The sequence below is a fragment of the Sceloporus occidentalis genome, unplaced genomic scaffold (assembly GCF_023333645.1).
Source record: "Sceloporus occidentalis isolate IW3139 unplaced genomic scaffold, rSceOcc1.0.p SCAF_6, whole genome shotgun sequence".
In the NCBI taxonomy this organism is placed as follows: Eukaryota; Metazoa; Chordata; class Lepidosauria; order Squamata; family Phrynosomatidae; genus Sceloporus; species Sceloporus occidentalis.
In genome coordinates this window covers 4,978,522-4,999,580 of record NW_028316986.1, presented here as the reverse complement: position 1 = coordinate 4,999,580, position 21,059 = coordinate 4,978,522, and the positions used below count along the sequence as shown (strand labels likewise).

Below are 21,059 nucleotides of genomic sequence, written 5' to 3'. Positions count from 1 at the left end.
GTTGCCCATCCCTATTTTAAAGTCGTAGGGTTCATGTGCATGTGCATGAGAGCCAGAATGATGTAGTGGCTTGACCACTGACTGCATCCACACTGCAGAAATATTCGAGTTTGACACAACTTTAACTATCATGGCTCAGTGCTGTGGAATTCTGGGAACTGTAGTTTTGTGAGACATTTAACTTTGTCTGGTCCAAAACACACTGCAGAAGTAATCCAGTTTGAGACCACTTTAAATGCCCTGGCCCAGTGCTAGGGAATTCTGGGGTCTGTAGTTTATTTATCTTTGCAACCGTGGAACACTCTTCTTCAGAGTGTAGTGAAGTCTCCTTCCTTGGAAGTCTTTAAACAGGCTGGATGCCTATCTGTTGGGGATGCTTTGATTGTGATTTCCTGCATAGCAGAAAGGGGTAGAACTGGGTGGTCCTTATGGTCTCTTCCAACTCTATGATTCTATGATTCTTTCTCTGTCAGAGAGCTCTGGTGCCACAATAAACTACAATTCCCAGAATTCCATAGCATTGAGCCATAGCTGCTATGTCAAAAGATTGGATTATTTCTGCAGTGTGGATGCAACCTATGATTCTGGAGAGCAAAATTCAAATCTGCACTCAGCCATGGAAACCCACTGGGTGATCTTAGGCAAGTCACAGTCTCTCAGCCTTAGAGGATAGCAATGGCAAACCCCCTCTCAAGAAGTTTGTCAAGAAAACCCTGTGATACGATTGCCATAAATCAGGAATGACTTGAAGCACACAACAACAACAGCACACATGTGCATATATATGCCTTCCATTTGCCTGGTAGCTTATAACAGCTCCATTAATTTTATAGGGTTTCCTTAGGCAAGGAATAGTCAGAGGTACTCCTTGATTATTTATTTTCCCTGCTGCTGTTCTTCTCGATTTTGGCTAATTGTTCCTAATTTGTTTGGTATGGGTTTTCTGCTGCTGTAGCTGTTCTTTTAAACTGGTTTTAGTGTCACCCTTGTAATTTACATTGTAGGCTGCCTTGGAAATTTGAAACTGAGAGACAGGATGTCAATATGTTTAATACAAACCGCTGAGTTAATTGCAGAAAGGGGAAACAGTTTTAAATATATTTGTAGAGAATGTAAGAAGAACAATTAAAGATCATGCCAAAAATCTGTCTGGCCCAAAGCTTGGAAAGTGCAACTCCCAGAAGTTGGGCATGCTAGCAGAGAGATTCTGGAAGTTGTAGTGCAGAAAAACAAGTCATCCAGTAACTAGTTATCAGGAGCCAGTCTTCAAAAGCAAACATTTCTGGGCAAACTACAAGCAGAGCGGGACGACCTTTCTGGTTGTTTATTTATGTTTTATTTTTAATTATTCAGATTTCTGTCCTTCCTTTCTCCTGGCATAGAAGGAGCAGCTTACAATTTTTAAAATAAAGGTTTAGCTAAAAACTTATTTTATATTTAAAAAAGTCTTAATTATATCACAATTCTGTTTAAAAATACACATAGTAGAAATAGTTTGATTTTTAAAATACTGAAAGGATGCACACCAGTTCACATCACCTCCCAAAACTCCCTCCACCATTCATATGGTTATCCACCCACCCTGGCGTTAGGGAACATCTTTCCTCTTGCTTTTGTCACTTCAGTCCAAAACACACTGCAGAAATAATCCAGTTTGAGACTGCTTTAACTGCCCTAGCTCAGTGCTGTAGTTTATTATGGCACCAGAGCTGTCTGACAGAGAAGGCTTAATAGCTCATGAAATAACAGTTCCCAAAATTCCCTAGCATTGAGCCAGGCAGCTAAAGTGGTCTCAAACTGGATTCTTTCTGCAGTGTGCCATCACCACAAGTTTTCCATTTCTATGGCTATTCGTACAGTCTGATTGCAAGGGTCCTTCCTGGGCACCAGTTCACTCCATGCATCGGAGGAAGTAGACTTATTCCGTGAAAGCTTATGCTACAACTTTTTTCACACAATTAGTTTCGAAGGTGCTAAGGTTCAAAACACACTGCAGAAAAGTGCAGTTTGAGACCACTTTAATAGTCCTGGCTCAATACTAAGTAATTCTGGGAACTATAGTTTTGTGAGATATTTAAATTTCTCTGTCAAAGAGCTCTGGTGCCACAATAAACTACAATTCCCAGGATTCCCTAGCACTGAGCCAGTGCCGTTAAAGCAGTCTCAAACTGAATTATTTCTGCAGTGTGTTTTGGATCCAATAACCCTTTGCATATCAATAGCACAGATACAACAATTGACTACTACATTGTGCATTGGGAATTATTTTCTGAATAATTCATTGTTGTTTGGGTTTCCCCGCCTCTTTCTTCCCTTTCCCATAGGAACTTTTTGGTGCAGTACAGGTTTCTCCTCTTAGTTCTGGATACGCTCTTGGCAGCTCCAACTGGATCATCCAGTCACATTACGAGAAAGTTTCCTATGTGTCGGGATCCTCTCTTCTCACAACTCACCCACAGGTACAGCATCCTTGCAGAACTTTGACACAGACCTTTGATGTTTTTGGCTTCTCAGTATGGTGAAATCTTGGTAGGAAGGCAAGCTATAAATCAAATAAATAAATAAAAATAAAAAGGTCTCCTTCCCCTAATCTGCCCATACATTGTGTACCCTAATCTCATTGTCCCACAGTTAGCACCTTGCATGGAGAAAGTATGAAGTTGGCCTATGGCTCCCAGTATCCTTTGAACAGTGTGGACAATGTCATGATGTCTGGACGGTTTTTAGAATTGTAATCCAAAAATAGTTCCTCTTACCTCAGGATTAGACAACTGTTGGGAGTTGGAAGCCCCATTAAGGCTGAAAATATTTTGGGGGGACCCTAGAAAATGGAGAGCAGTTTCATCACATTTTGGTCCTATCCTGGCCATTTTAACCCTTACAGGCCTTTTTCAAAACCCAGAACTGACGTAGAAGTCCACTTTTGTTCACTTTTGGAAAAAGTCCCTCCTGAACTTAAAGTGGATGAAGGGGAAAATGAATCAACATTCTACATTGGGGAAGTGCATCGGAGTGGGACAGGATGATAAATTCTCCATGGTGACACCTCCAATTTCACTTGTCAACCCTGAAGACCTACACTTCACACCAGCTTTATTGACCTTTCAGCACCAGGCTAAATCCTCATAGAATCATAGAGTTAGAAGAGACCACAAGGGCCATTCAGTCCAACTCTCAATCATAGCATCCCCAATGGATGGCCATCCAGCCTCTGTTTAAAGTTTAAAGACTTCAAAAGAAGGAGACTCCACCACACTCTGAGAAAGTGTGTTCCACTGTTGAACAGTCCTTACTGTGAGAAAGTTCCTCTTAATGTTGAGGTAGAATCTCTTTTCCTGAAGCTTGCAACCATTTTTCCGGGTCATATTCTCTGGAGCAGCAGAAAACAAGCTTGCTCCATCCTCAATATGACCTATTTCTTTAGCTGGGGATTTAGGAGTAGTTCATTGCCTATGTGGTCAGCCTTGCTGCTATGTGTTCTCTTGGTTGGTTGTTGTGTGCCTTCAAGTTGTTTCTGACTTCTGTCGACCTTAAGGCAAACCTGTCATGGGGTTTTCTTGGCAAGATTTGTTCGGAACAGCTTTTCCTTGGCCTTCTCTGAGGAACACAGAGAACACAATGTAACTCTAATTCTGAAAGTCCACTTGGGTATTCCCTCCTTCAAGATGACTCTGATTTATGGTGACCCTATCCCAGGGTTTTCCTGGCAAGGTTTCCTTGGAAGAGTTTTGCTATAGCCTTCCACTGAGGCTGAGCATTTGACTTGCCCAAGGCCACCCAATGAGTTGCTGTGGCCAAGCGTAGATTTGAACCCTAGTCCCCAAGTGTCCTAGCCCAACACGCAAAGCACTATTTGGTTTACTAGAGATTTATTTATTACATATGGTTCCCATTTTAATATTGCTCTTTTAACAATATTGTCTGCTAAATTAGACAATCCAGCTTTGGAGCTGCATGTGGCTCTCCCAAATACTGGTTTTGTGGTCTTCCAGACTTCCCAGGCCACCTCTGGTCTGTTCAGCTCTCTGCAAGAACTATCTGTTCCTTCCCCACAAGCAAGCTTGGTAAGGAAAAAAACAAGATAGGCAACTGGCTGTATCCACTAGTGATTTCAGTCCTGTGTGCAGCAAGTACCTGATTTTTAGGGTTCTTGGGTGAAATAAGGGCAGGGTTTCTTGTCGTGAGCATTCAAGTCATTTCTGACTTGTGGAGACCCTGTCATGGGGCGTTCTGGGGCTGAGAGTGTGTGACTCACCTGAGGTCAAGCAGTGGGTTGCCATGGCCGAGCAAGGAATCGAATCCTGATCTCTAGAGACCTAGTCCAATGCTCAAACCACTACAACACACTGGCTCCTGTCACTTTAATAGTTGTATAGAAGAGGGAATTTTTGCAGGTGCTGCTTGTCACACAACCAGATCACAAGCAAGGCTGAAATTCCCTCTTCTACACACCTATTAAGGAAACAGGAGTCCTGTCTCTTATTTCACCTGTCAACCCTAGCAATTAAAGGTACGGTACAGATTGCCCAAATGCGCCGTGCTCCTAGCGATACTAGAGTTAGGGATCACACACCAACAGCACGCTTCCTAACCCTAGTATGTGTGGGGGCCACCATGATTGTGCGGCCCTGCCCACACATCTCACACATTGGTGACGTCGTAGCTGCGCATCCAGATGGCGCTGCGCAGCTGCGACATCCCCGCACCATCCTATGGCGCTTTGCTGTGTTGCAGCTGTGTAGCAAACAGGAGCTGCTTCTAAGCGCTCCTTTTTTGCTGTGCAGCAGTACCGTGCCATTTGGTTGCTGTGGTAATGCTGTGCAGCAAAAAGAGGCAGCTCCCGTCCGCCTTTTGCAGGCGGTGTGTACCGGGCCATAGACAGATAACCCTGGTGGCAATGCATCCTTTAACTGAAAAAAAGCTTGTCCATTTTTGTTCAAGGCTCCATGACTGTGAATCTTGTCATTCAGGTAAATGCACATAGTTAGACAGGTTTAGCCATCCAAAAAAAATAGAACCTTTTCATTCACTAATAAAGGCCCCAAATTATTAATATTATTTGCTTTATTCTCTAAAATGTCTATAAAGCCCCATAGATTGTCTGCTCTCTCATTCCCTCTCTTTCCTTCTTTCATTAATTCCTTTAAAGCAACATATTTCACTATATAATCCTTGAGACTTTTCAGATTGCACCTATTTCAGCCCTTTGAATTATCTCTTAAGGAATGATGGCTTAACTGCCTGCCAACTCGTCCAACCTGTTCATCTAAGGGCAAAGCCTTCATAGTGCTATAGATGTAATTTCCAGTAAATTAATTCTCACAAGATCCATAATTTTTATTTATTTATTTATTTATATTATATTTGGTAGTGCACTGGCTGCACGCTTGGAGAACTGAAGGATCCACTGCAAAATTCTTGACTCTGCTTCAGGCTGTCCTGCAGCAAATCGGCTGAATTTTTGTCCATGAGCTTTTTTTTTTTTTTTTGGTGCAAAGGGAGGAACACCGAATTTGTGGCATTTTCCTTACCTTGTTCACAGCCTGAAAGAATCAAAAGAATCTGCAGCCAGAAAGAAAGATTGACTTCAGTATGGCAATACTGGGTTTTTCAGGAGCACCAAGATTTCCACAGTTAGAAACTACAGTTGCCCCTCCGTTTTGCGTGGACTTCATATCCACGACCCTCACTTACTCGCAAGGAGCAAACGGAGGGGATCCAAATGGGGCATATGCCTGCAACATCTCATGGCACGCACCCCCATTCAAGCCTATGGGGCTTGAATATGTGCAAAATTCCATTTTTACAGGAGGGTCCGGAATGGATCTTCTGCAAAAACAGAGGGCTGACTGTAGTTGTTGGGGTGGGGAAAGTATGGCCTCTAAGATCCTCTTGTGTGGGTTTTGGTGCCATCCTCTATGTAGGTATCTCAAGAAGTGTATAATAAAACTTACAAAATTTAAAGCCATGAAAATATTTTTTTAAACGATTAGTCTAAAGATATATCAAACAATTTAGCAAGTTAAAAAAGACAGATTAAAGGTAGAATGGTTAAAGACTAGTTGAAACCATATATTGGTAAGGGTTTTGTAAAGCCAGTAAAGCCCCAAAAGCTTTAGTGAGCAACTGTGTTTTCACTTGGCACCAGAATGACAGTAAAGTTGGTGCCAGTCAGGTTTCCAGTAGGAAGGAGTCCCTTAACTAGGGTGCTACAGCAGAGAAGACCCTCTCTCTTGTTCTCCTACACCATTTTGATTTAACTAATGGCACTGATGTGGCCTATCAGAGGTTTTAATGGACATAAATGGACTCCTGGACCACTGTTGCCCACACAGAGTAAGATGAGCCTTAGTCTGAGGCTTCCACTTGTCCCAACCCACTGCCACCAAATGTGTTGACTTCTTCAAATCGTACCACTGTACACTGTGTACAGTGTAGGTTTCCACTTATCCCTACCTTTGCCACCAATGTGAAGACCTTTTATCAAAGACTTGGAGGACAAAATTGGGGGCATACTTATCAAATTTGCAGATGACACCAAATTAGGAGGAGCAGCTAATACCCCAGAGGACAGGATCAAGATTCAAAATGACCTGAACAGACTAGAAAACTGGGCCAAAGCTAACAAAATGAAATTCAACACAGAGAATTGTAAGGTACTGCACTTAGGGCAGAAAAATGAAATGCACAGATATAGGATGGGGGACACCTGGCTGAATGAAATTATGTGTGAAAGGGATCTAGGAGTCCAAGTAGACCATAAGTTGAATATGAGTCAACAGTCTGATGCGGCAGCTAACAAGGCCAATGCGATTTTAGGCTGCATCAATAGAAGTATAGTGTCTAGATCAAGAGAAGTAATAGTGCCACTCTATTCTGCTTGGTCAGGCCCCACCTGGAATACTGTGTCCAATTCTGGGCACCACAATTCAAAAAGGACATTGAGAAACTGGAGCGTGTCCAAAGGAGGGCGACTAAAATGGTGAAGGGTCTAGAAACCATGCCCTATGAGGAATGACTCAGGGAGCTGGGGATGTTTAGCCTGGAGAAAAGAAGGTTAAGACGTGATATGATATCCCTGTTTAACTATTTGAAAGGATGTCATGTTGAGGAGGGAGCAAGCTTGTTTTCTGCTGCTCCAGAGACTAGAACGCAGAACAATGAATGCAAACTACAGAGATTCCATCTCAACATTAGGAGGAACTTCCTGACAGTAAGGGCTGTTGGGCAGTGGAACAAACTCCCTCGGAGTGTAGTGGAGTCTCCTTCCTTAGAGGTCTTCAAACAGAGGCTGGATGGCCATCTGTTGGGGATGCATTGATTGTGATTTCCTACATGGCAGATTGGGGTTGGACCGGATGGCCCTTGCAGTCTCTTCCAACTCTACGATTCTATGATTCTCCCATCCCACCACTGTGATCTCAATTGTGGGGACCTTCTAGATGCCCTCACAGTCCCTGAGCAAGACTTTATTCATCTGATCCCCCACTGGACAACATCACCATGGATTAATGGCTGCCACCACAGACACCATGGACCAGAAAGCTTTCCAATATCTCTTATGTGGATTTCTCAGAGGCTCAAGTGTATAATACAAATAGAAATTGAACATAACATCACAGATTACTTATTTAATAGATCTGAATCCTGACTCTCACTCTATCCCTCATTCACATCCTAACTCTGACTCCAACTCTCCTAACCTCTCTAACTACCCCATCCAAGCATTATATGGTTCTTCCAATCGCAGTCACTCCAACAGTCCATCCTCTAACCTTCTCCCAACAGATGACCAGATTACCTATACACTGAAGATGCCAGCCACAGATGCAGGCAAAACGTCAGGAATAAACTCTTCTAGAACATGGCCACATAGCCCCCAAAACCCACAAAAATCTATAAATAGCAGTATTATTTTTTAAATGGTCACACTGATTAAAAACACATTTAAAACACAATGACCAATAAAAGATTAAAATACAGCACACCACTTCACATGCAAACTACTAATGCATAATTAAATTTCAAAGGTCTGACCAAATAAAAAGGCTTTCATTTGCCAGCAGGAAGGGGACCGACCAGACCTGCCATGGAAGGGAGTTCAACCAGAGAAGGCTTTCTCCTGTGTCTTCATCAAACACACTTGTAAATCTATACTTTATCTTACGTTAATCTAATAAATCAGACATAGCCATGTTAGTTTGGAATATTAGTATGCAAAGGGGTTTTGTGGCATCTTTGAGACTAACTGAGAAAAAGAAGTTGTAGCATGAGCTTTCGTAGACTTTATAAAGGCATCTGAAGAAGTAGACCGAGTCTACAAAAGCTTATCCTACAGCTTCTTTCACTCTGTTAGTTTCAAAAGTGCTACAAGATCCCTTTGAGATTTATCTAATAAGTGCAACAACATTTTCTATGCAAGTCCAGCACGTCACACTTGGGGCCCTTTCAGCAACAGCTGCTCTTATATTGTGTTCAGGGGCTAAAAGCCTCGATCAAAGTGATGCTCATAAGCCCTTTTTATTAGTTGAAACTTGGAGCTCTAATCCTCTCTACAAGGACACTTTGCCCTGGGTGCTGCTCAACACCAGTAACTTACAAAATCAACTCTTGGCACAGAAATCAAATCCGGCATTGACTCCTACAAAGGGTGAAGGGGAAGGGCACAAGGCAGCCCAGAAAATTTGCCAAAGACTGTCAAAAGTACCTTCTGCACATTGACCCCAGTAATCGATGTTGGTTCTCTCCCCCTCAGCTCAATGGAAGATGAAATTATGACTATTGAATACTGTATAATGATTACATATATTTTCCACAGGCAGGTTCAATATTACTTGTACTATCTTATTGGCATTTTCTGATGATGAGAGTTTCATTTTTATTTTATTTTATTGCAAGCTTATTGGGAGCTTTCCCACCCCACCTCACCCCAGTCCACTTTTTCTCAGAGCTAAGAAAACTTACTTTTTTCGACTGCTGACTCCACAGTGGCCATGTCGGCTGGGAGATTCTAGGAATTATAGTCCAAAAAAAAGTAACTCTTCCAAGGTTTGAAAAGGACAAGTTTAGAAAAAAAGCTGGATGGATTTGTGGAGGTTAGGGTCTGTCACTGGGCCCAGTGTAACGTAGTGGTTTGAGTGCTGGACTATGACTTTGGAGACTAGTGTTCAATTCCCAGCTCAGCCATGAAACCCACTGACCTCCTCTGAACAAATCTTGCCAAGAAAACCCCATGATAGGTTCTCCTTGGGGATCACAATAAGTCGGAAATGACTTGACACACAACATGTGTTAGCCATTCTAGCAAAGTGAGGCTACCATGTACAGAGCTGTTGTGCCACTGAGTTAGTTTGGATATGAGTGAGAGACGGAGTGAGCCATGTGAGTTTGAGTCAGTGTGAATCAGGATATAGATGTATTAAATAAGTAATCTGTGATGTTATATTCGATTTCTGTTTAATAAATATGCCAACCTCAGATTGGGTTCACACCCTGTTCTGGGCTGGATTGCTCTTCCTCTGAAAGATCAGGTTTGTAGCTTTGGGGTACTCTTTGACCCAACACTACTCCTGGAAAGCCAGGTGGCTAGGAGCACCTTTGCCTACCTTCTGCTGATGTGCCAGCTGCACCCTTTCTTGGGGAAGGCAGATCTGGCCATAATGATTCATGCCTCAATTACCTCTTGATTAAACTGCTATAAGGCTCTCTGTGTGTAGTGCTTTTGAAAAGTGTTTGGAAGCTGCAGCTAGTGCAAAATGCAGCAGCTAGACTGGTGTCAAGTGTGCATTTTAAAGACCATATAACACTGGTCTTGCGAGAACTGCACTGGCTTCCAGTTTGCTTCCAAACTCAATTCAAGGTGCTTCTTGACTTATGAAGCCCTAAATGACCTAGTCCAGGATATCTGAAAAACCGCCTCCCCTCATATGAGCCTGCCAGAAATGTGAGATCATCAGATGAAGACCTCCTGCATGTCCCAAAACCATGTCCCTAACTTGTGAAGTTAGATTAATGGGTACATGTAACAGGGCTTCCTCTGTAGCAACTCCTCAAATGCATACCTCCCTACACATGGAAGTTAGATTCCATGTCTTTTAAGCTTCTCCTGGACAGCCACAACAGTGCTGTTCCACCTGACATTCAGTATTTGAAATTGGTGTTTTAACTGTTTCAAAACTGGATTCTAGAATTGTTTTTGGACTGTTTTTGTTTTTAGCAATGACACCCCATTCCTGTGTTCAGCCTAAGCTGTTAATACACAGAAAGAAAACCAAGGGACTGGAGTGACACCCCCATGTGGGACTGTTTAGCTTGAAATAAAGCTAAGTAAGTGGAGTGAGATGGGCGAGTCATTAAAGAGGTGTATAAAACTGCATATGATGTAGAGCAAGTGAACCAGAGTGACACTGTTCTTCCTCTGTCTATAGACCTATAAAACTCATGATCCAAGATAATGAAATTATCAGCTATCTTCACTGGCCAGCTTTCACGATATATAGAAATTGGAAAGATAAAGCATGGACAATCGTGACTTTAGTATTCAGTAAAGTATCTTTATACTTAATCATCATGTCTAGTTCTTTCATAGCTGCCCTTTCAAGTCTTCTTCTGATTGCAGTCTCTCATTAATAACCGTTCCAGTGTATGGAAAATCTTTAACTATTTCAATTTCTTCATTATCTACATTAAAGCTATGTAAATCACCTGCTGTCATTAATTATGACTTTTTCAGTTTTGATCCCAGAACTGTAGGAAGCTACATTTTTCTCTCATGTCCTGATTGTAGGTTTCACAGTTTAGCATTTGGTTGGTCACTGAAGAACAGGATGCTAGACTACAGAGGTCTGGCCTGATCTAAAGTGATTATTGGGTCTGTAAACAACAAATTTTACCCAAGTCTGTCCCATGGCTGATATTCAACATCCCCATAGGTGGCTTATGGAGTTCCTGAGCTGGGGTGCATTCATCCCAAGCCAAGGCCCATGGAAAATGGATTCCCAAGGATTAAATAGTATAGAAGCAAACACAGGAAATTGAAGTACATAGGCATGACCCATCTCCCATCCCAATAGATATCAGAAATGTCCAAGAATGTTACAAAAAGAAACATTGACTTTCCTGTTGCATTCCAAGTTCTGTGTCTTTTCCCAGTCTTAAACATCCAAGCTAAAGCAAAACTATCTAGTGAGGTTTTCTAAATACAGATTAATCCATTTATGACACTAGACAGCTGTTAAGATTTAGCCATGATGTGGAAAAAACAACAACTCTAAAGCCCAACTGCTTAGTGACAGGGTCCATGCTCACAAGAGTTGGAGAGCAGAAAGCTGGACTAAAGAAGTGTTCACTCTGATCCAGATGTTCTCATCTAACAGACTCTGTCTTTTGGACACCATCTTTTTCAGCCCATGGACCAAGTTTCCCTCAAGAACAGCGACGTTCTCATCCTGACCGGACTCACCCAGATTCCCACCGCCAATCCAGACGGCATGGTGGGCGAATTCTGCAGCAACCTTGGTAGGTATCCAGGGTGAGCAGTGGGGTTGTGCTTTGCTTGCTTTATAATCTGACTCATAACCCCCAAGTGGGAAATTGCTCTGCGATTCCTGGAACAGAGGTAACTGCTTTGACTCTCACTCTCATTCTCTCTCTTTCTTTCTGGCATAAAACTAGCAGTTCAGATTTTTTACGATGTGCCTTTGCCTCTCTCATTAATACAGTAAGTGCTTTTGAGAGATGCAAGTTGTACCTTTGGAGAGAGGAAGGAGGGAAAAAATATGCACGGTTTTGGAATGGAACTGGCATAATGAGATTGAGTCGTCTGCTCTTGTTCGTTCACTAAGTGGACGACTTTGCTGCCAAGGAGTCCTGTTTTGACAAGGCTCCCGCCGCGGATCCTGCCGTTTCCTGTCTGTCGCTCAGCCAGTTTAAAATCTTCACACACGTTTTGTTAATGTTCTTCCTTGCTCTCCTCCAGAGCCAGACTTGTTTCTCCTTTTTCCTGCACTTGATTGCTGAACGGTGTCTAGAAAAGAGTGGAGTGGTGGGGAGGCGAGGAGTCTGTAAACTTTGTGTGGCCAAACTTGGTAGTAAGTGGAAAGAATATTTGAAAATATTTTGATGTTAGACAAAAAATAGATTTTCTGAATGTTGAGAAACCATAACAAGAAAAATCCTGGATGGGTGAGAATCTGTGCAATTCAGAAATTACTGTATGCAGAAAAATGGGTGAGGGCAGTTAAAAGATATTTCCTACATGGAAATCAGGTTTCCTGTCCAGAAAACATTGTTTTCTGAGCAGAAAATGTTGTTTTCTGTACAGAAAAAAAAATGACATGTGTTCTCTTTAACCAGAACAGCTGGCTTCTGATAGTTAATCCCAAATTGAGTAAACCTAATCAATCAGTTATGAATGGTGAATCAGCCTATAGGCAAATCCCATTGATTCAGTGAGTAAACAATAATAGGAGTACACTAGGACTGCATATTTATATGGGTTTGTAGAACATGGGTTCAGTTACACTCATCAGAAAAATCATGTTCACTCTAGGCATTTTCTAGGCCTTCTAGCACAATTCTGTGGTATGATTCTGTGGGAGGTTGACCGTAGAATTGTGTTCGAGGACCTAGAAAATGCTGAAAAGTGTTCCCTATAAGAATCTCTATGTCCTCCAGCATCCTCTGGTGAAAACATACCAAAGAATTGTGCTGGAGAACCTAGAAAATGCCTAGCGAGAACATTTTGTTGGTCATTTCTGGTAAAAGAAATTGTGTTCCAGACAATACGTGAAAAATCCAAGAACTGACCCTTTGCATAATACTGTCACAACAAGATTTAGGCCAATAGGATTCCAATTTTGAATGCATCAGGGAGAAAAAAAATAGTAAAATAATTCATTACTGCCTATGGGAATAACATTTATGAAGATTTAACTCCCTAATTGGCAGCCCATATATATGGACACCTCCAGCCATGTTCTTTTATGTAGACCAGCGATTCTCAAACTTTGGTCCTCCAGGTATTTTGGACTTCAGCTCCCAGAAGCCCTAGCTAACTTGGCTAGCAGTCAGGAATTCTGGGAAATGAAGTCCATAACATCTGGAGGACCAAAGTTTGGGAAGCACTGATACAGACTTTATAGAATTTAGGAATGTCTTCCCGCCTGCACTTTTTTATTTATTAATTTATTTATTGGATAGCATGTCCTAGAATCCCTTCAGCCAAAATGGCTGTCTCTGGGATTCTGAGAACTGGTGTCTGGAAAGGATTGCCACAAGTTGGAAATGAGTTGAAGGCAAACAACAACAAAGTTAAAGCAGTGTTAAACTGCATTAATTCTGCTGTAATTCTGTCAAACTGCATTAATTCTGTATACAAGCAAGATGTAGGATCTCAGCCAGAGTTGATGTGTAAGGTATGCTTTCTGCTGTATGGGTAAACCCAAAATTCTTTGGAAGTAAATAATGTGTGTGTCGGGGGGGGGGGGGGGGGAGAACAGTGAAATCCAGTGAAGCCATAGAAGACTCCAGATTTCAGTAGTTTTAAAGCAGATTATGTCCCTGGATTTTTATTTATCAGGCTCATGTGTTCTCACTCAGCATCCTTGCAGTTAATTTGCTGTATTTTTCCTAACAGTCTTAACAGCAGTTAAAATTCTATGACCTAAATTAGTTTTCCTTCATTTAAACTGTGGTGTGTATTCAAGGTTTTTTTTTAAAAATGGACTTTGTCCTCAGTTGCCTATAGTATATGTATTCCCTGCAGATTGTTAGAGCTTTTGGCAGTGATGACCAAACTGACTGTTTCCCTGTTATTTACATTCATAAAAGCCAGTGCTATTTCCTTTCCTTTTCTTGCCTTTCATTTTTGGAATCTGGTTCTTCCTTCTCATGCTCCTGTGATTCATAGATAGGTTATAGCCACAGCTGTTGTTACAAATTTAGAACAAACTGGCAAATTAATTTTCACCATTGGAGAAGCTGCTAATTGTTGAGCTATCCAATGCTGCGGGTGTGAAGAACATCATTTGTCAGATTGTTTCAAATGTTGCTACCAGGTGTGCACTCCAGACATGTATATTGAACTCTGTTGATCTTGGCAGTAAACAGGCCTTGGCAGACTCTAACCCAGGAACTTAGAGTCATAACAGAGCTATTTCTCAGGCTTGGTGGGTGTTACTGAAGCCGTAGGGATCAAAACATACACAACAATTGCATCAGGAACTTGCAAATATCACTGTAGAGTTTCTAGGCAGGGACTCGGCTCACAGTGTCAAACAGTTTACTGCGTGCTAAACAAGCAAAAGAGATAACAAAATTGAAGGCAACACCGTTCCTTAAAGCTGGCTTTGATCAAAGTGGGAGGAAGTAATGCAAAAAAGTAATGCAAAAGTAACGCAAAATTTCCTTCTGTGTTGTGCCTCATTCAGATTGTAAACATGAGGGTAGGGAACTGTCAAATTAACATTTTATAAGCCACTCTGAGGGCTTCTGTGGTTGAAGAGCGGAGCCCATGCTCTCAGTCCATGAGCTGTCCCTGGTACTAGTTTCTAGGAGGAGATGATAGAGAGATGATAGACTTAAAGATGTGTTTGTTCAGAGAGGAAAAAATTCCAAATGCAAAGGGATTTATAGCACCTTTGGGACCAACTATGCCAAAGAAGTTGTAGCAGAATAATAAAATAATAAAATTTATTTCTATACCGCTTTTCCGCAGTGATCAAAGCGGTGTACATAGTAAAATTATTAAAACAACATAAAATTAAAACCACATTACATTAATTACAATATACAATTAAAATCCAATTCATAGGTGTATGTAAGTGAGAGGGAGAAAAGGGGATCGAACATAACTTCAGTGAACATGGGGGAATGCTTGGTTTAAAGAGAAAGGTTTTAAGTCTCTTTTTAAACAGTTCAAGGGAGATAATGAGATGGAAGACTATTTCAATGCGTTACTGAAAAGGCCCTCTGAGAAGTAGTAACATATCTTGAAGTAGGGACTTCGAGCAAGTTCTTCCCGGTTATTCTGAGAGTGCAGGGCGGATTATATGGGGAGATGCAGTCTTTCAAGTAACTCAGGCCCAAGCCATGTAGGGCTTTATAGGTAATTACCAACACCTTGTATTGTGCTCAGAAGCGAATAGGCAGCCAGTGAAGATCTTTTAAGATTGGTGTTATGTGGTCAAACCTGGAACGACCGGTGACCAATCTGGCAGCCATGTTTTGTACTAATTGAAGCTTCCAAGTTTGGTACAAGGGTTGCCCCACTGCTTGGAGCTGGAAGGCAACCGCTTTCATAGAGGTCCTACTTTCTCAGATGGTGGTGAGATCAAGAGAAAGTCCTTCACCAAAGATCTTAAAACTCAGTTCGACTCATATATATGATATGGTCTTTCAAACAGTCTGAATCCAAGCTGGTTATTCTCCCTCAGTCACATGATCTCAGTTTCAGGGGAAGGCAATGGCAACCCTCCTCTGAATAAATCTTGCCAAGAAAGCGCTATGATAGTTTGCCTTGGAATTTCCATAAGTCAAAAGCAGCATAAAGCCACATAACAACAACAACTGTCATTACAGGTATGTGGCCCCTGAACATAGAAGAGCAACTTAAACCATTAGCACAGATGGGGGTAGAATTTAGAGACATAGCTGTGTTGGTCTGGAATACCAGTATAAAAAAGGATCTTGTAGCTCCTTTGAGATTATCCGGGCGGATGAAGTTGTAGCATAAGCTTTTGTAGACTTGGTCTACTTCCTCAGATGCATGGAGTGAACAGATGCCCAGGAAGGACCTTTATAATCAGATTGTATGAATAAAGTGCAAAACTTGTGAGTACACTGATGAGTGACAAGTCCAGGTTTAATGATGGTTGTTAGGAGACAAAGGCAGGAGGCAAGATATTACCCAAGACCAGGATAGATAGATGAACGTATGAATGGTGGAGAATGTTTTGGCTGTGAATCAGAAAAGAGATGTGATAAACTGGCTAAGAGGGGCTTAGTAAATGGTTTGTGCTATTCCGAACAGTATGTTACAAGTCAAAAGGGGATAGTAGTGCATCAGATACTCAGATTTACCAGGGTTTTGTATGATGATGATGATGATGATGATAATAATAATAATAATAATAATAATAATAATATTTTATTTCTAAACCGCCCTTCTAGAAATCAGGGTGGTGTACAACAAGCAATCCATACAAACATATTAAAATACATTAAAAACATTACAATAAAAACAAGCAAACTCATGCCAGCTCAATCAGCTGACGAAGGAGGGGAGAGAGAGTATACTGGGGGGTAGAATCAGGGGTAGGCCCGCTCGAAAAGATATGTCTTCAACCCCTTCTTAAATTGGGCCAGGGAGGTGGCCGAGCAGAGCTCGGCGGGCAGCAAGTTCCAGAGGTTGGGGGCCGAGGTGGTAAAGGCCCTCCTGGTGGTAGTAACTAATCTGACCTCTGGAACTCTTAATAATTGCTGCCCAGTTGATCTGAGTGTGCAGGGCGGATTGTACGGAGAGAGGCGGTCCTCCAAGTACCCTGGGCCCAAGCCATTTAGGGCTTTATAGGTAATAACCAACACCTTGTATTGCACCCGGAAGCGAATAGGCAGCCAATGAAGGTCTTTAAGCACAGGTGTTATGTGACTGGCCCTGGAAGTACCGGTGACCAGTCGTGCTGCCATATTCTGCACTAATTGCAGCTTCCGGGTATGGTACAAGGGTTGCCCCATGTAGAGCGCGTTGCAGAAGTCCAATCGAGAGGTTACCAGAGCGTGTACTACAGTTTCAAGGTCCCTCTGGTCCAGGTAGGGATGCAGCTGGCGTATCAGCCGAAGCTGATAACAGGTGCTCCTGACCGTCGCATCCACCTGAGAAGTAAGATGGAGCGACGAGTCATAAGCACCCCCAGACTGCGTACTGAGTCCTTCACAGGAAGCGTGATTCCGTTCAGGACAGGTGGAACCACTGCCATTCCCGGGCCAGGAGAACCTATCACGAGCACTTCCGTTTTCTCTGGATTCAGGCTGAGTCTGTTTTCCCTCATCCAGCCCATTACCGATTCCAGACAAGTCACGAGAGGAGAGATGCCATCCCTGGTCACTGCATCAATCGGAGACATAGAGAAAACTATCTGGGTGTCATCAGCGTACTGATAACCCCGCGCCCCATGACTCCGGATGATCTCTCCCAGCGGTTTCATGTAAATGTTAAAAAGGATGGGAGACAGAATGGCTCCTTGAGGAACCCCAGATGTAAGGGCCCTCTTGTTGGAGCACACGTCCCCCAGCTGCACCATCTGGAACCTCCCGGAGAGGTAGGATCGGAACCACTGGAGCGCAGTGTCCCCAATTCCCACCTCTATCAGGCGCTCCAGAAGGATACCATGGTCTATGGTATCGAAAGCCGCTGAGATGTCCAAGAGCACTAACAGGGACACGCTACCCCTGTCTATGCTCAGTATATGTATATCTTGCCCACGTATCTTCTGTCTCCTTCTTCTCCAAAAAGGATATGTTGACTGATCTGTACTGGAATCTCTTGTCAAAGGTTTTCAAAGAAGCTTTGCAAAACATAGATATATTTTTGAGAAGGAGACAAAGGGGACCTAAATAGGAAACCTCTAGACATACATGTCTAGGGAGCTAGCATAGTGTAATGGCTTGAGTCTTGGACTAGGACTCAGGGAGACCAGGGTTTAAATACCTCTCAGTGACTCACTGAGGGACCCTGGGCAAGTCACACTTTCTCAGACTTAGGGATACAGTGGCAAAGACACATAACAACACAACTTAAAAAATTATCTATAGACAAATTTTTAAAAGGGAGCAGACTGAGAGGTTACCATTTGTCAGACACATCACCCATAAAATAAATTATTAGGTATGTGTAATGAATCAAGAAATATATTAAATTTAATAAATTTAACAGATCATTCCAATGTACCTTTCCTTGGATCTCGTTAGATCCTTTCTGGGCCAAAGCTGGGCCATTTCTAAACTCAGATTGCTGCTACAGGAAGAGGGAGAGCTTGGTAAAAGTCTCTTGGCAAAGGTCTCTGGCTCACTGGTAAAGGTAAATGTCTCTGGCTAGTTGGGTTCAGAACTGGGCTATCATAACTGGGACGCATAGGAAAACAGGGAGACAAAGTCTCCTGGCAAAGACTGTTTGACAGCTCAGAACAATTCAAGAGTGTCTAAGGAAGTGTTTTGGACATTTCATGAGAAGACATAATTCATTAGAAAAGGCAACCATGGGAGAGGTACAGACCGCCCCGAAACGGCAATCTGCACTCACCCGTTTTAACTGCGGAAGGACACCGCAGCCACTAAACTTCATGGCGTCCCTCCACAGTAAAAAGAACTCGGTTCTTCCAGGTTCTTTTTGTGGCACATTGCATACATCATGAGTGCGCTATTGGCGCACTCATGATGTACACAACACAGCGACGTGCAGGCTCTGCACAGCATCGTCGACGTCATGGCAGCACCCACGTGGAGAGGATGCCACCATGATGACAACGCCCGTATGGACTAGGGTTCCAGAGTGTGTGGTTGCCATGCGCTCTGGAACCCTAGTTTCAGCACCGGCACACCGCTTTTGGGCAGTGTGTCTCGCGCCCATGTTTGACAAATTAGAAGGCAGTTGGAAAAGAGGGCCACATACAGATGGATAGACTCAATCAAGGACACCACAGCCCTGAGTTTGCAAGACCTGAGCAACAGAGAGTTCCAAAGCTCTTGTATTGCAACTGAGAAGGACCTGACTCTTCTGAACTTGAAACAGAGCCTCCTCTGCCTGTCTACAGTGGGTGCAGGGATTCATTTTGGAGACAGTAGGTTTAGGTGTTGTCCACTGTAGGCTAGAATAGGGAGCCACCAGCTTTGAGCAAGGCTGCCCTCAGGTCATCAACACAAGACCTGGCATTTGAGCATCTTTCTTTGGGTGAATATTGCCCACCCAGACTAGCTGTTAGGTCCTCCTAGACAGAGAAAAATAATTGAACACTTCTCTATTAGCCTGTTCTTGCTAGATCTTCTGTGTTTTACTCAAAGTTACATCTCAGGATTGCAGCTCCAAAACCCCTCTCTAGCCAGCCAACTAGCAGTTACACTGTCCTCAGACCAGCGTGATGCCACACACTGCTCCACACAGCATGCAGCATCATGGCGCTCTTCTGGCACTGTGTCTCCATGATCCAGTGCCATGTGCTGGCATTTATGGCGTCCTTTCCAAGGCACAGAAAGGAGCTGCTTTTTGCAGCTCCTTTTTGCACCACGGAAAGGAGAGATCAGGCTGCGGCATGTAGTTGCCACGGCCCCAGTCCGGCACTATAAAGGGCAGGCTGTCGAGACCTTAAATTTCCCAGGCTCTTCTTGCTAGTTGCCTTTGGTTCTAATTCCCAGCTTTTGGTCTCACCCGTGACCAGCTGAAGCTCCCGAAATCTGATCTGTTCTATTCTTCTGTTTTTTCCCCCTTTTAAAAAATGAATGAATGGCTTATTTTTCTCATTTCTTGCATCCCAAATGTCCTTCATGTACATACTATACTTGGCTTTTGCTGCTCTCTTTAGGAAGTACATCGAAACAGGCCACGATGACAGACTAATCTCACCAATGTGAAATTGAAAGCTTTCATGGCTGGCATCCATGGTTTTTGTGGGTTTTTCGGGCTATGTGGCCATGTTCTAGAACATGGCCACATAGCCCGAAAAACCCACAAAAAACCATAATCTCACCAACTGCTTCACCTCATCTTAGAACAATTATTCTGTGTATTACAGATACACATGGTTGGGCAAGTAAACGTGTTGCCAGGTGTTACTTCTTTAACAGAAAAAGTTCAGCAGTTCAGTGTGTTTCAGCAAACCTTTTATCCAAAACTAATATTATGTACATGTATGGAAAGCGATCTTGTAGCACCAGAAGTGCAATAATATCCAAAATCCACAAAACAGTAATACCTTTATTAGTCCTATCAAAATGTACAAATTATATGTTGCAACATGTATTTTGTGAATTTTGGATGTTCTAATAAAGATATTGCTGTTTGTTGGATTTTGGATGTTACTGTACTTTACTGTACTTCCTTGCATCTGAAGAACTAGCCCAAGCCTACGAAAGCTTATGCTACAGCTTTATCTACAAAGTTAGGGCATGGACAGATGGGTGGCATCCAGCTGCCCCTTTAATGGTCAGATCGGTACCACAGCAACTGCATGCTGCGGCACCAATCTAGCTTCTAGGGAGCACAAAAAGGAGCCAGAAAAAAGGCTCCTTTTTGCGCCCTCTAAAGGGTGTCATAGCCGCAGTGGTGCGGCTTCCTGATGCCCTTTTGGCGCTGCATCATCTAAATGCAGTGCCAGGGCTGCACCATGATGCCACTTGCCATCTAGAAGGGCGCATGGCATTATGATGTGATGGGGTAGAGTCATGGTGTCCAGCATGTGGACACTGTGCTGTGACTCCTCCTACATGCTGGCACAAAGTGCCAGTCTGTAGAGCCCCTTAGTCTCAAAGGTGCTGCAAGATGCCTTTGCATACTGATATTCCAAACTAACATATATGTCTCTGAAATATGCACATATGAAATGAAACAGCCAGGTTAAGTAAGCCTTGAATAAGTAAAGAAAAACAGTCTGAACCTTCGAGGAACCACCTGAAGGCTTCTTTCAAAATGCTTCGAGGATGACTTTTTCTTTCACCAGATGCTGCTTTTCTTATGATTTCCATTTTGGAGGCCAAACTTTTATCATTTGGGGACATATGGCTAGTGAGACATGTTTAATCCTGTTTTAAGGGGGGGGGGGGGAATTTGGGACACAATGTTGTAAATGTGCATTTTAATGTGTTGTGAGCCGCTTTGATTGTCTCGTCACAGAAAAGCAAGATACAAATAAAAGTTTTATTATTATTATTTTATTATTATTTATTAGTCCAACTTTCCTCTCTGTTTTTCTGGAGGCATCTGCTCTTCACCTTGCCTGTTGTAGGCAGACACACTCCGTACAGTAGGATCAGCTAAAGTACCGTATTTTCCGGCGTACAAGACGACTTTT

At 42.7% G+C, this 21,059-nt stretch overlaps 1 protein-coding gene across 4 annotated transcripts in view; it reads left to right on the top strand.

The window, feature by feature from the left end:
- The window catches only part of LOC149310350 (integrator complex subunit 9), a 108,297-nt gene that overhangs the window by 54,934 nt on the left and 32,304 nt on the right, over positions 1-21,059 (top strand). For all 4 annotated transcript variants that reach the window (XM_089528777.1, XM_089528780.1, XM_089528778.1 and 1 more), the window contains 2 exons: positions 2,325-2,459; positions 11,406-11,517. In XM_089528777.1, the coding sequence (XP_089384903.1) occupies positions 2,325-2,459; positions 11,406-11,517 (247 nt within the window). The remainder of the gene's footprint in view (positions 1-2,324; positions 2,460-11,405; positions 11,518-21,059) is intronic.